General features: G+C 39.7%; 1 protein-coding gene across 9 annotated transcripts in view; it reads right to left on the reverse strand.

The window, feature by feature from the left end:
• Positions 1–9,648: 9,648 nt before the first annotated feature.
• SGMS2 (sphingomyelin synthase 2) overlaps positions 9,649–15,174 on the reverse strand; it is a 98,570-nt gene continuing 93,044 nt past the window's right edge. For all 9 annotated transcript variants that reach the window (XM_061419442.1, XM_061419441.1, XM_061419434.1 and 6 more), the window contains one exon: positions 9,649–14,393. In XM_061419442.1, coding sequence (XP_061275426.1) covers positions 14,190–14,393 — 204 coding nt within the window. In that variant the 3' untranslated portion in view covers positions 9,649–14,189. The remainder of the gene's footprint in view (positions 14,394–15,174) is intronic.

Consider the following 15,174-nt stretch of genomic DNA (forward strand, 5'->3'; position numbering starts at 1 on the left):
TGTAATGCTTTCCAAGTCTGTCTTTAATTTTCCATAATTATGGCTCCTCCCTTTTTTCTGACAGCACACAGGATATAATTGCATTCACATTGTTTTCCTAAGTAAGTCTCTTCTGTGATGCAGCTAGGAAGTATTATGGGCTGAATTGTGTTCACCTGAAATTCATATATTGACGTCCTAAGCCCAAGTACCTCAGAATGTGACTGTATTTGGAGACAGGGCCTTTAAAGAGGTAGAGTAAAATGAGGTCATGTAAGTGGGCCCTAACCCAGTATGACTGGTGTCTTTTTAAGAAGAGATTAGGACAGCAACAGACACAGAGGGAAGACCGTGTGAAAACACAGGAGGAAGATGGCCATCTACAAGACAGGGAGAAAGGACTCAGAATGAGATCAACCCTACCAACACCTTGATTCTTAGATTTCTAGCCTCCAGAAATTGAGGAAGTCTGTAGTACTTTGTTATGGCAGCCCTTGCAAACTAATTCAGAAAGGGAGCCCTTGTTCATAATACATACTATGGATAAATTATTTTAACATGAAACATATAGCTCATCCAGTGCTTCTTAAGGATGAATTTTCCCAAATGATATTCAGGCCTTTCTTGTCAGAAAAAGGAATACTGTCTACTTCATCCATCCTATTTTAAATAGAGGAATAATATAATAATCAGTAGCAGTAAAGGAAAGGAATACCAAAAGATCTTTGGGGTGGGGAGAGAGGGAAAGGAAGAGGAGAGGAGTATTAAGGGAAACATTTTTAAATGGAATCCCCAAAGATCATTTAAACTACTCACCTTCCCACTGGAATCCTTCTTGCTGGATTTCAGCCAGAATTGTTGGTAACAGTATATCCAAAATATCTAAGTACTATTATTTTGTTATCAAGAGTGGTGTTAAATCTTTAAAAGAGAGGTGTTAAATTACTCTATTTGTAAAACTACAATTGTCCAGCCGGCTTGTAATTCCCTGGGAGGTAAATGCTACACAGGATACCCATCCAGAGTCAGTGAGCATGAACAGAGAGAGCTTACGGCTTAAGAAGAGTTTGCAAAATGCTAATGAAAGGAAAAGTTGAAATACTAATTATATTATTTAGTTGCACAACTCTACTCGCCATTTAAAAATTAAATCCTTCATTTCCTTTAAGTTCCTATGATTTGCTTCATATATACTCCTTCATACATACTTCCACTTATGGTATATAGGTACTTCTATGCATGTTCTCTGAGCGTCCATTTGCCCTACAGGAAACTGGGTTAACCAATGTGCCTACATCAAGTGTAAGGATTACATGAAGTAATTAGCACAATGTCTAGCATTTAGTTCAGGCTCAATGAGTACAAGCGGCAATGGTAATAATTATCTCTGGGCCCTGACTCTACAGGTTGGTGGTATTGCCTTCCTTTTTCACCTCTTGCAACTTCACCTGCCTTTCCCAAAATTAGATTGTGAGACTGGCCAGTATATTAACTTGCTTTCTATACTCAGCCTTTCAGACTTGTATGATGAATAAATAAACTGGCCCATCTTTAATATTACCGATATCATTCTTCTCTAGTTGAATGTATTATGATTTTCCTGGAGAGGAGATGAGGGGAGGGAGGACCCTGAAAAGTATTGGTAGAAGGCAGAATCTCAATAGTAACAAAATCCAATTCTCAAAACTTTTTAAAGTAGGAGCAGAACATATATTTTTGTTTACTGCCCAAACTGGCTCAGAGGTCCTTCAACAGAAGAGGATGGGGATTCCACCTCTTTGTAAAATAGACTGGGTACTTGGTTGCTCAGTTGTGTCCGACTCTGCAACCCCATGGACTGTAGCCCACCAGGCTCCTCTGTCCATGGGATTCTCCGGGCAAGAATACTGGACTGGGTAGCCATTTGCTTCTCCAAGGGATCTTCCTGGCCCAGAGATCAAACCTGGGTCTCCTGCATTGCAGGTGGATGCTTTACCATCTGAGTCACCAGAGAAGCCCCAAATAGACTACTACTTATCAGTAAAAAGGTATAAGTTATGATACACCCCACAGCATGATGATTCTAAAAAACCACTATTCTGAGTGAAAGAGCCAGGCATAAAAGTCTACATACTGAAAGAACTCATTTATAACAAGTTCTAGAAAGGCACGCCTAACTCGTGGTGGTATAAACCAGGGCAGAGGGCAGGACTGACTGAGAAAGGGACATGAAACACTTTTCCAGGGGGTGAGGTGGAAATGTTGTAGGTCTTGATTGGAGTGTTGGTTACCATGGGCCTACACATTTGTCAAAACTGAACTGTGCATTTCACGGAAGGTAAATTTTGTCTCAGTAAAACAAACTAAAAAAAAAAAAAAAAAAGAAATCCAGTATCTTGGAAAGAAAAGACACAGGTGAAGTAAGAAGACTTATCTACCTATTGGGAAATGCATGCCCAATAAACAGTTATGGGATGTATTGTTATAACAAGAGTGACCAGTACTTTAGTATGTAAATAGAGATAAGAAAGAAAGTGGTTAAATAGTAACATTCCTCTTAAAAGATAAACATCAGTTCAGTTCAGTTCAGTCGCTCAGTCATGTCCGACTCTTTGTGACCCCATGAATGGCAGCATGCCAGGCCTCCCTGTCCATCACCAACTCCTAGAGTTCACCCAAACTCATGTGCATGGAGTCGGTGATGCCATCCAGCCATCTCATCCTCTGTCGTCCCCTTCACCTCCTGCCCCCAATCCCTCCCAGCATCAGGGTCTTTTCTAATGAATCAACTCTTTGCATGAGGTGGCCAAAGTATTGGAGTTTCAGCCTTAGCATCAATCCTTCCAATGAACACCCAGGACTGGTCTCCTTTAGGATGGACTGGTTGGATCTCCTTGCAGTCTAAGGGACTCACAAGAGTATTCTCCAGCACCACAGTTCAAAAGCATCAATTCTTCAGCGCTCAGCTTTCTTCACAGTCAAACTCTCACATCCACACGTGACCACTGGAAAAACCATAGCCTTGACTAGACGGACCTTTGTTAGCAAAGTAATATCTCTGCTTTATAATATGCTATCTAGGTTGGTCATAACTTTCCTTCCAAGGAGTGAGTGAGAAGTCAAGTTGCTCAGTCGTGTCTGACTCTTTGCAACCCCATGGACTGTAGCCTACAAGGCTCTTCTGTCCAGGCAAGAGTACTGGAGTGGGTTGCTATTTCCTTCTCCAAGGAGTAAGCTTCTTTTAATTTCATGGCTGCAATCACCAAAATAAACATAACCTTACTTTAATTAGCCTGGCCATATGGTTACAGACTGTGGACTTTGATTTTTATGTAAGCCAAAGCAAGCTGGAATCCCTGTTCCTTTCTTCTCCCTCATTTCCATTTATTTTGCAGAACTCAGCATGGAGTCTGCCTAGATCTAAATGGGCTGCGGGGACAAGTTGTTAACCTTTCTGACTTCTTCACTGTAAAATGAGGGAGCTTAATCCAAGGCTCTAAAATGCCTCTGGTCCCTAAGATTTGCCCTCTTAAGTAGATTGTCAGGACCTTGAACTTGGCCCTTGATTAATAACATGTTTAGTTAATAAAATCTGAAAAAAATAAAGTACATTCCCAAGGTCAAGTAAAGCCCTTTGCCTCAATAAAGCATAGGGTTTTTACTTCCTGATGGCAGTCAGCATGCTTTGGCTAATAATGAAGCCTCGTTTCTAAGTCTCATGTAGAATCATGTTTTAGGAGGGACATGAGTGGGTAAGGAATCCACCTGCAATGTGGGAAACCTAGGTTCAATTCCTGGGTTGGGAAAATCCCCTGGAGAAGGGAACGGCTACCCACTCCAGTGTTCTGGCTGGAGAATTCCACGGACTATACAGCCCCCATGGGGTCGCAAAGAGTTGGACACCGCTGAGCAACTTTCACTTCAAAGGTTGCCTACTCTTTCCTTTAGGCAAGAACATACTCACAGCAAATAAGATATTTGAAAATTGATAGTTTCACTCTGATTTAAAAAATGGCAATACATAGTTTTGTAGAAAATTTGAAAATGCAAGAAACTGTAAAGGAGAAAATAATACCCTTTTTATTTTTTCCACCTAGGGTTAATTTATTATATTTCTGTATGTATCCTTCCAGTCTTTTAATTCATATATCTATGATATTTTTAATTTTTATAAATAAATATGTATATGTGTCATTAACATTTTTTATGTTGTTTTCCCACAAATTATTTTTAATTACTCTCTTCTAGCCCAAGGATTCAGCAACATTTCCTGTAAAGGACCAAACAGTAAATATTTTTGGTTTTGTTGACAATTTGGCCTCTGTCACAACCGTACAATTGTGCTGTGGGAGCCGGAAAGTAGCCATAGGCAATAAATAAATGGTCATGGTCGTATTTCAGTAAAACCTCATTGAGAAAACAGGCAACCAGCTGGACTTATTCTGCAGGCCATTATCTGCTGACTTCTGGACTTTTAAAAATCTTGTTCATTGTTTAGGAATATTTCAAAATTGATCTGACCCATAGCCTATTGTCAACATGAGCTATTTTCGATTTTTTTGCTATTATGAACAATAATGTGATATATATACCTATGATTATTTCAGTAAGATAAATACCAAGAAATAGAATTGGTACTAAGACCAAAGTACCAACAGAACAAAGTGCATACACACATACACTCATGCACTTTGTCCTTCTACCAGTGGGAGGGAATCTCTGTTAGAAGTGGGAAGCATTTCCTCTCAGGTTACTTATACGCTTACACAGATTCCCCCTGCTGCCCATAAATGGCACCGCTCTTCTTATTTAACACTGATGTTTTAAAGAATCATTCTGACTGTCCTGTAAAGGGGCAGAGACGAAACCAAGACTACAGGTACGTCACAATGGTAGTCCAGTTCTCTGCTAAGAAATACTTAGTTTATTTCCAACTTCTATTAAAATTATACTGGAATAAATATGGGGGGGGCTTGTTTTTATCTAGTGTGGTAAATGTGGGGAAGGCAGGTGATGTGGGGACTTTAGAACATAAGCTCAAACACCTGACATTGTTCTCAACTGAAATCCAAAAAGCTTGTACAGCATGACAAACATCTGTATCTTGTATTAAGTAGAGAATTATTAAATTCTTGCAATTTAAAAATTCTAAAACTACTTCCAATAAAATTTTAAAATTCCATGAAGTTTATTTTCTAATTAGGCATTATTCCTGACCCCGGGATCCAACCCAGGTCTCCCACATTGCAGGCAGACGCTTTACCCTCTGCGCCACCAGGGAAGCCCCAATATATAATAGACATATATAATCAGGCAGTATCAACTGCTTTACTGTACATTACCTCCAATCTGCAACATGATGTTAGGAGGTAGAAAAATATCATTCAACAAATACTTGCTGTGGTAAGAACTTAATTAGACACTGGGACGAATACTAAGACAATTCTTTCTCTGAAGGAACTTTAATTTGGTATATTAACAGGGCTTGTCTTTTAAGATCTTAAACCAGTGGGTGTATCTCACATTTTGACAATTTTTTTGCATGTATCTTTTAGGGAGGAATTCAGATTCAGAGAAGTAAGGCAAAGCTTTCAGGAGATGAGACTTCTGCTGAACTTTTAGGACAAGCAAGATCTGGATATACACAAATAACTTCAGAGCTAGAACTACTGTACCCAGAAGATTTAAGTGCATTTGGCTAACACTGAATGTGTCCCTTATAACAACCCCTTTCATTTCTTTCACCAGTTCTGTGAGACAGGGACTGTTACGATTTCCATTCCACAGATAAAGAAACCGAGGCGCAGAGGTTAGGCAACATGTTTCAGGTCTTCACCTCAGCCAGTACTGGAAGAAGCGAGATTCAAACCCAGAGAACACAGGGCCACCATGTCCCCTGCCTTCTTCAGCAGGCAGGTGACAGTCTGGGGAAGCACCTCACGTGGCTGGACTGGGCGCTGCAGCACAGCAGACCAGGAGGAGAGCAGCCTGACCAGGACAGAGGGGCTGCTCATTGAAGCAGCGGGCAAGTGCCTTGCATTCATCAACAGGCTCCCAGATCAGAAGAGACTCGGGGCCCAAAGAGCTTCAGAGCTGATAAAAAGTGCACTTTGCTTTTAAAAAATGTATCTGTGTAAAATCAAATGTCTGATTTTATACAAATTTGAAACCCAGATGTTATGGACTACATGTTTGTGTCCCCCCCCCCCGCCCACACACACACACACAAAAATCCATCACGTTGAAATAAGACCTCTAGAGGACTGTATTCAAAGGTGTGGTCTTTGGGAGGTTATTGGGTTTAGAGGTCAGACGGGTAATGAAAGGAGGGGCCTTAGAAGAAGAGAAAGAGATCAGAGCTCTCTCTATGTGCCATGTCCCACGTGAGAGGAAACAGGGAAGACGGGCCTCACCAGAAACTGACCATGCTGGCACCGTGGCCTCCGACTTCCCAACCTCCAGAATCAGGAGAAGTGTTTGTTGTTTAAGCTACCCAGGTTATGGTATTTTGTTAAAACAGCTTAAACGACTAGGACATCAGGGAAATGTCTTTCCCCTGGTGTCAAATGTAAACATTCCCTTCAAACCATGGACTAGGAAATTGACCAAATGTAATACAAAGTATGTTCACAAAGTATGGCTCCCTCCCTGCAAAGCACTGTGTGCCTGGGGACCCTGGGGTGTGTGCTCTGGGGGGAGTCTCCTTGCAGACCCAGGGCTCCTGCCATCTGCCGGAGGCAGGTGTGTGATGAAAGGAGAGGGAAGATGCTATCATTGCACATCGGTTACAGGGCATGGGGTTATAAAGAGGAAAAGAACACAGAGATGAAAGGACTAGAGTTAACGTGGAGACAGGACATTTGCAGAATGTGGGTCATAGCATCTTATAGAGCTCAAGGTCATGCACTGCTCAACTTTGCTCTCAACAATACAAAACTTGGTTGTCAAAAGATTTCTGCAAGAGGCCATTCTTCTCCTCCTTCATTCCTCCCATGTGGGGTGATTCTTCCATCCCACTGGTGCAATGGGGAAATTACGGGCTTGGACAGTTGTGTGCCCATCAGCAGTTGTGTGCCCCGTTTCTCTCTCTCAGTCAGAGTTCCTTCAAGTGTAAAAGGAGCACAATGAGACTCGCCTGGTGTTAAACAAGAGGACACCAACTTGCAGTGCCTGATCCATGGTAGCTTAAAGGAATTTAGGTAGAGAAAGAGAACTTCTTGGAAACAAGAACTGAGGCAAAGTGTGCCTAGACACTTGGTCGGATGCAAGCACATGTGTTGGACAGATTTTTAGTACGGAGAACTCACCAGTTCACACTAGGGCCAAACAATCCTATGGCTTCACTTTGGTCCCTTGGGGAGCCCAGAATCAACCCAGACTACGACGTGTCCCAAGACACAGTTCCATTTCCTCAGAGCTTTGCCGTTCTTTGAAAGCAGGTCAATGTATCTCTTCCTCCTTTTGATTTCCCCTCGAGACTAATCCCTGAGAGTCACATTTAGAGATAAAACCTTATTCACTCCCCAACCACTACCACCCCAACCTGTGTAAGGCTAAGGTGCATGACAGTAATTATGTACTATTGGAGGAAATGGCAACACACTCCAAAATTCTTGCCTGGAGAATCCCATGGACAGAGGAGCCTGGTAGGCTATAGTCCATGGGATCGCAGAGTTGGACACAACTGAAGTGATTTAGCTTTAGCATCCTATAAGGGATACTTGTAATAACTTTGTTTTATTGTAACAAATTTGTAAGCTCAAACCCAGAGATTTATTTATTTTCAAGGCCATTTTGCAGGAGAAGAGTTGACTTTTCTCCCCCTCTGAAATGTAGTAAATCCCAACTATAAGAAAAAATCAGCAGCATTGGACAAAGAACTTGTTCCAAGGATCAGTTTCCCTCTCAACAAACGAATTGGTCCATAAGAGAATAAACTTCTCCAAAAACAAGCAACAACAACTACAAAAACAAAACCTCTGAACAGTGATGGTAACCATAGTAATTATCACAGGGAGGCAGAAAACCAGAAAAAACAAGATTCAGGTTCCAGCTGTAACACTTCTTAGCTCTTTAATCTCACAAAACGAGGTCACCAACTCTTTCCTTGTCTACCTTGTGGGATTTTGTAAAGATTCAAGAATGTATGTCAAGCATAAAAACTGTAAAATGAGATGGCTCATTGTACATCTGCCACATATAAATTAAATATGCTCTAGGCACACAGTAGTGCATAATCCTGGAGAAGGTGATGGCACCTCACTCCAGCACTCTTGCCTGGAAAATCCCATGGGCGGAGCAGCCTGGTGGGCTTCAGTCCATGGGGTTGCGAAGAGTCGGACACGACTGAGAGACTTCATTTTCACTTTTCACTTTCATGCATTGGAGAAGGAAATGGCATCCCACTCCAGTGTTCTTGCCTGGAGAATCCCAGGGACGGGGAGCCTGGTGGGCTGCCGTCTATGGGATCGCACAGAGTCAGACACGACTGAAGCGACTTAGCAGCAGTAGCAGCAGCAGTGCATAATCCACTATTCTAACACGCATTATTACTCATTATTTGGTGAGTAATCTAGTACTATGCTTCTGATAGTCTTATATATTTTATTAGGAGAAAATGAAATATCAGGACTTCTCTGGTGGTCCAGTGGTTGAGAATCCTCCTGCCAGTGCAGGGGACATGGGTTCGATCCCTGGTCCAGGAAGATCCCACATGCCCCGGGGCAACTGGGCCCATGGGCCACAACTGAGTCCTCACTCTAGAGCTCGTGCTGAGCAAGAGGAGAAGCCACACCGCAATCAGAGGCTTGGGTGCCAAAACTAGAAAGTAGCCTCTGCTCTCTGCAACCAGAGAAAGCCACGTGCAGCAACAAAGATCCAGTGCAGCCAAAAACAAAACAAAAAAAAATTTTTTTAAGGAAAAGGAAAAGTTAGGTGTCAAGGTTTGTCAAACAGCACATTAGTTCCTTGTATCATGCATTCTTGATAAAAAAGGCAATCTTTGAGGCTCTGGCCAGCAAAATCAGCAAGCCAATATTTCAAACAGAAGGATGGAACAAGTTTTTCATCCAAAACTGGGGTGGAGGTGACGAAAAGACTCACTCTATCATTTCCAGATAATCCAAAGAAACCTGAATTATCCAACAATTTGATCTTTGAACCATATTATCTTACCCTTGTCCCCTCATCCCACTGAGGTCCTTTGAAGGTCATGCCTTCATCTTTTATCAGGGGGCCTAAAACAACTTATAGCAAAGCACTGTTGCAGTGACTACTGAAGTCTGGCTAAGGACATTACCTTGGGGCTCACTTTGTGAAAGAAGAGGATGATAATTTCTTTCAGAATTGAGCAACAGAAAGGACACTGCTTTCCTTGAAGAATTAATGATTTATCATTTTGTTATTTTTTACTCTGTGAACAATGAGACTCTGAATTATGGAGCAGGGACCTGATTTTATACCTTTCCACGAATGACCTTACACTGTTGTGAATTATTTCTCATCTTAAATCCAAGGGCAGGAAAATAACACACCCCAGTTTAATTAGTATGCTGTTATCAGCTTATTTAAAAAATAGTGCTCGAATAAAATAACCCTCCTGTGGTTTTAATAACTACTTAAAACTAAATAATTTTTACAAACATTTAAAGAAAGCAATAATCTGTTTTAATTGAAGAAAACCCATAATACTAATTTTGAAAAGACTGTTGATGTCATGGTGGTTTATTGGGTAAATACAAAGTATAGGCTCTTGCTTTTTTTTTTTTTTTTAAGCAAAGCCAAAGAGATTAGAAACCAAGTAGACACATTCTTTTATAGAATAGAAAATAAATTAGTTTTAACTAACAATTAGGCACTTAAAATGTAAATGTAAAATGGCATTTTGAAGTACAAACTATAGTTAACACGCCCAAATTCCTCCTGAAATGTTTCAACAAACACAAAAGCACAAGCATGGAAAACATGTTTCTAAACTAAGAGAATTTCCTCTTTTGAAAAAAAGAGCCTGAATTCAAATCTGTACGACAGACCAACGATTAAGGTACCAGTGGGTAGGAGAAAAGAGTTTCTGAAATTTACATATTTAATTAAAACATAAGCATTTAATAAAACTATTACAATAATATACAGTATATATCATAATGAAAAATATATGTCAGGAAAATAACGAATTCTAGACTTAGAATTTTACTTTACAACAAGGCACTTAACACATTGAAACAGTACAGTAAATTTCCGAAAGATGCAATTAGCTACCTCTCAAACCTTGTAATATTTCTTTTGTGAATATAGCAAAACATAACCATACATTTTGCAGCATTAATCATTGCATAGGAGGTAAACTAAATAATGAATTCCAACTTGGCAATTAGATTAGCTTATAGCTTCTTCGTTTTCTTTTAAAGGACAGTTTTAAATAAATCCACAATAAACAGCTATTCTTATTCATGATTCATTCAGAACACAACATAGTTATCTTAATGAGTAATAAAATAAATCAGAACTTACAAGGTGTGTATCTGTATAAAAACTTATCTTTGGGTACCTTTCGACATGATTTTCAGTGTTTAGGTATTGAAGTCAAGAGCACTTCTTAATAGAAGAAATATTTTTAGCAAGTAAGTCAAAGGAGTTAAATTATTGCAACACAATGACATTAAAAAAGGACTATACATACAAATAGAAAAGCCTTCAACATATAGCATATTAATTATAATATGTCCGATTTAAACATGTAAACTCATTTATTAAGAAATTCCTTCTCACACTTCCTTACACTACAGGAGTGAGGGTGTTAAGACCGGCTAACATTTGAAATCAGCTTTCCAGCGCAAAACAAAGTCAACAATATAAAAGAATTTTAAGAGAAATATTCAAAATGTTCAAGGGACAAGATGTTAACTCTCAAAAAAGTAACTGCATGAATTCTAGCATGTAAAAAAAAAAACCACACACACACACGAGAAAGATGGCAAACTTGGTGTTTCAAGCTAAACAAAGAATAGGAAGTTATAAAGGGAGACATTAATGATTGTGATAGTGAGAGGTAAAAATGGTCTGCACATTTTCTTTGATCAGATGGATAAAATATTAGAACTATAACCCCTGTGACCTAAGTACATTTTCCCTTTGGAAAAGGTTTAAAATGCCTTTAAAATAATTCCTTTTGAAAAAAATTATTACTTTTGCATGATGCTTTCAGATTACTGGTAAAAATAATAATTTTAAAACACCTTTAAAACCTTGGAAATACCCTTGTGTCTAGTTTGTGTTCCAAGTCATATAACATATTTCCACAAGAGGGCACTGCTGTACAGCAAAGAACCTTATGCGCTGTCATCAACCGGCTCAGTCACAACCACCTTCCTTCCATAGCAAAACTCGTTTCCCAAGATGCCAGGAAATTAAATACCAAATTCCAAATTACCTTGGGTGGAACTGAGTGGGTAAGAAGACTTTATTTTCAGAGCTAATGTAGGAACTCAAAAAAAAAAAAAAAAGAATCTGAAAGGAACTCATTTTCACTTGAAAGATTTTTTTTTAAATGTGGCATCATTCGTAGAAATTATATATTATAGAAATATTGCACCAAGGACTTCATCACAGAAAAAGCTTCAAACTGGAGCACTGGCTTACAAAAACAAGGATAATAGATAAGATCTTATGTTATTTCAAAAGGCAAGCTCATAATTACGTTTTTTTTCAATCGAGGTATAATTGACATAAAACATCATATGAATTTTAGGTTTACAATGTAATGATCTATTTGTACATATTGTGAAATTATCACCACAGTAAGACTAATAGTTGTTTATGTTTTATATCCCCAAGAGGCATATGGGGTTGAACCTCAAGTTTGGTTTCCTAAATGTAAATGGGTTTTGCTATTTCTCTTATTTTCCCATCTAGAAACTCTAATATTCCCCTCTCCCTTTACTGTCATACCACATGCTTCCACAGCATTTATTAAAGAGCAGTGGCATATACATGGGAGCAGCAGTGTCCTTACATGGGGTCATAGATGTTTTTAAAGTTCTTCAAAAGGTGATGGCATTTAAAAAAACAAAAACTGGATTACTTGATTAAAATGCAAAGTTTATACTGTTTTCAAGGTTGTCCAATAATCAATACACCATGATTTTTAAAGCTTAAACACCTTTCCTTACTTAATTTGAAAAAGAGTGGGTTATGCCAGATATAGCTGAATGAGGCTCTAAGGTATATCAAGTTGTTTTATTTGAATTCAAGCCTCAAGGAATATATCAGTGTTAGGAGAACAAAACTCAAGCTTCTGTGTCAGACACTTTTCCTCACAATTAGACAGGAGAAATTTAAAATCAGTATTTTCAAGTAGAATACATTGTCTTATCGCAAGCGTCAATGTTTAACAAATGAAAATAAGTGAAAATTATGTAGAATTATAGCTAAATACACCACGTAAGCTGTACATATGGTTCTTATTGACTTACTAATAAATACTGGAAAGACTTCTTGCATTTCAAAACCTGCCAAGGATGTATAGGGTTTCAATTCGTGTTTTAAATAAGTAAGTTAGTCTTTCTGCCTTCTGATTCAACCTTTAGTGTTTCTCTTTTACAGAAAGAATCATACAGAAAACATGCACAGAATTTTAGCACCAAAGGATGATGACCCTTCTGAACAGAATTGTTTTGTGCTTCTCTTAGACAAGGTAAAGTTCAATTTTGTGTACCGAGTCGAGGCCGACTCATCGACAATGACGAACTTAGGGGTGTTTTCCATTCTAAGTGAGGAGAGTTCTTCACCATCAATATAAATGTAACTGCCTCCTGCTACCCATACTGACTTCTCCCCTCTCTGACTACTGTTGATGATTTTGTAACCTTAAATTTTTTTCTATGATTACTAGATGTTTAAAGAAATCAAGCCAAGAATTATCCAAAAGATTCAACAGCATTAAACAATGCACTAAATCTGGCCGGATTTTTTAAAAATCCATCTTTTTTTTTTTTTTTTTAACATCACCTGAAAGAACTTGAGAAACAGCTACCCACTTTACTGAGGAGCCGTCACCACCTAACGCACCCATTCCAACTGCAGATTACAGTGCAGCACCGTGGCATCATTTCAGGGTCAAAGTAAAATTGCTCAACTGTGGTATGTGTCCTTAGGACCAGTACATAAGAAACGAGTCTCTTGCTAAAAGGCAAGGATGAGATCAACTTTTGGACCCCATCTTGGTTTTTCCACAAAGCACAGTGGAACTAGGAAGAAATGGTTTTCAGTGACATGTGACCAATTGGATTTCTGAGTTCCAATTCACAGCTCCATGACAGATCTCAGCCAGGGTGTGTGTGACCTGGCAGAAAAACACAGGCTTGTTCCCCACAGGGCAGGAGTATCAGTTTACACACACATGTATGTTCAGCCTGTGCTACACTGTTGGCTGCCTTGGGGGGTACAGGTGTGAATTTACCAGGTGGAGAACAGAAGCCCCCCTCATTCGCATACACAGCACCATGTCTCCTCTAAACCTGTCATAGGGATCTCGAAATATTTACACACATGTGAAATCTGTGGGGTGTCTCAAATACTTCTCTATTGACTTAGTTCACTTTTTAAGTTATAAAATTATCAGTTAAAAAAAAAATAAAGTGAAAGTGACACATAGTACATTGGCTGGTAGCAGCAGCACATATTCCCAGACCTGACCCTGACCTCCCCTGAGGTAGGGCAGAAGCAAGGTTCACCCAAAGGTCACTCACAACCCACGGCTGCGAAGCCGAACGCTAAAAACCACTCTCAACATTTGGAGATTTTATTTACACAGTAGCTGTCTATATCCAGATATCTTTATTTATTTAAAATTTTAACAAATTCTTTTGACCTTGGAGGAAAAAAAAAAATCCTGAAAAAATTCTGAAGTAGAGAGCTTTCCTGGAGAAAGAATAAGGAAGGAGTAGCATGTTCTTTGGCACCTCTTTAACAAGCTCATTAGTAAAATCCCCGTTGGAGGGCTTGTCACCAATGAATGAAGAGCCGAAGGAGAATTTTAACTTTCTCAGGATGAATTAAAAAAAAAAAAAAACCAGTCAAAGGGTAATACTTCGTTCATCTTTCTAATCACTTGCACAAAACTTGGTCCGCTTCTTCCTTTAGTGATCAGTTTTCCTAAAATAAAAATCAAAACTATACCTTTGGTTACAGCGATAACTCTTTTGGTGTAAGAGCCGATGCCTCTGCTCTGCTCCTCAGGTAGATTTCTCATTATCTTCGCCAATCTTCTGAACCCGTGAGTACTTCTTGCAAGATGATTTGAAGCAGCCAGGAGGCCAGGACAGAGGCCAGGAGAAGCAGCAAGGGATCGAGCCTTGTACGTTTTTCTCAAAAAAATAAAAGATGGGGAACCACCACGCTCGAGACAAGAAATTAGTCTGTGAAGACACCTTCAAGTTCTGTAAAAGGTAAAGAACAGGAAAACAAGACATATTTTTCACGATTTGCACCCTACTTTGCTTCTTAATTAAACTGTCATTTGCTATAACTGAACAGGGAAACCAGCAGAATCTGGATCACAAGCCAACAGTCATCGTTGCTCCTTTCCCCAACTCTGATAGGGCTTTCCAGGGGGCGCTAGTGATAAAGAACCCGCCTGCCAATGAAGGAGACATAAGAAACACAGGTTCAATCCCTAGGTTGGGAAGATCCCCTGGAGAAGGGCATGGCAAGCTGCTCCAGTATTCTTGCCTGGAGAACCCCCATGGACAGAGGAGCCTGCCAGGCTACAGTCCATGGGGTCGCAAAGAGTTGGACAAAACTGCAGCGACTTAGCACGCATGCATCAACTCTGACAAGACTCTGGCTCCACCCTCCCCTCTTTGTGGCTCAGGCAAATCTGCCTGTGATTCCAGGAAGAAATGGAGACTCAGGAATGGATGTGAGAGATCTCCAGGAGGAAAAATTTTCAGGATGTGTGAGTGGTCAGATCTATGGCTCAACGAAGAGGAAAGACTCATAAGGCTGACAGTCTTTAAGGGGAAAGATGAAGATTTCGGTTCAGTGGCGTTAGTAGGTATCTAGATGGGACCGGAAGAAGGAAGATGTAAGTAGGAAACAGAGCCACAAGGACAAATGAAGTAATCCATAGAAAGGGCATTTATTAGTGGGCACAACACTAACGAGAACTGGAGTTAGATCCATAGGGAATAGCATATTTCATTGTTCACAAATTCTCAT

This window comes from Bos javanicus, chromosome 6 (assembly GCF_032452875.1).
Source record: "Bos javanicus breed banteng chromosome 6, ARS-OSU_banteng_1.0, whole genome shotgun sequence".
Taxonomy (NCBI): domain Eukaryota; kingdom Metazoa; phylum Chordata; class Mammalia; order Artiodactyla; family Bovidae; genus Bos; species Bos javanicus.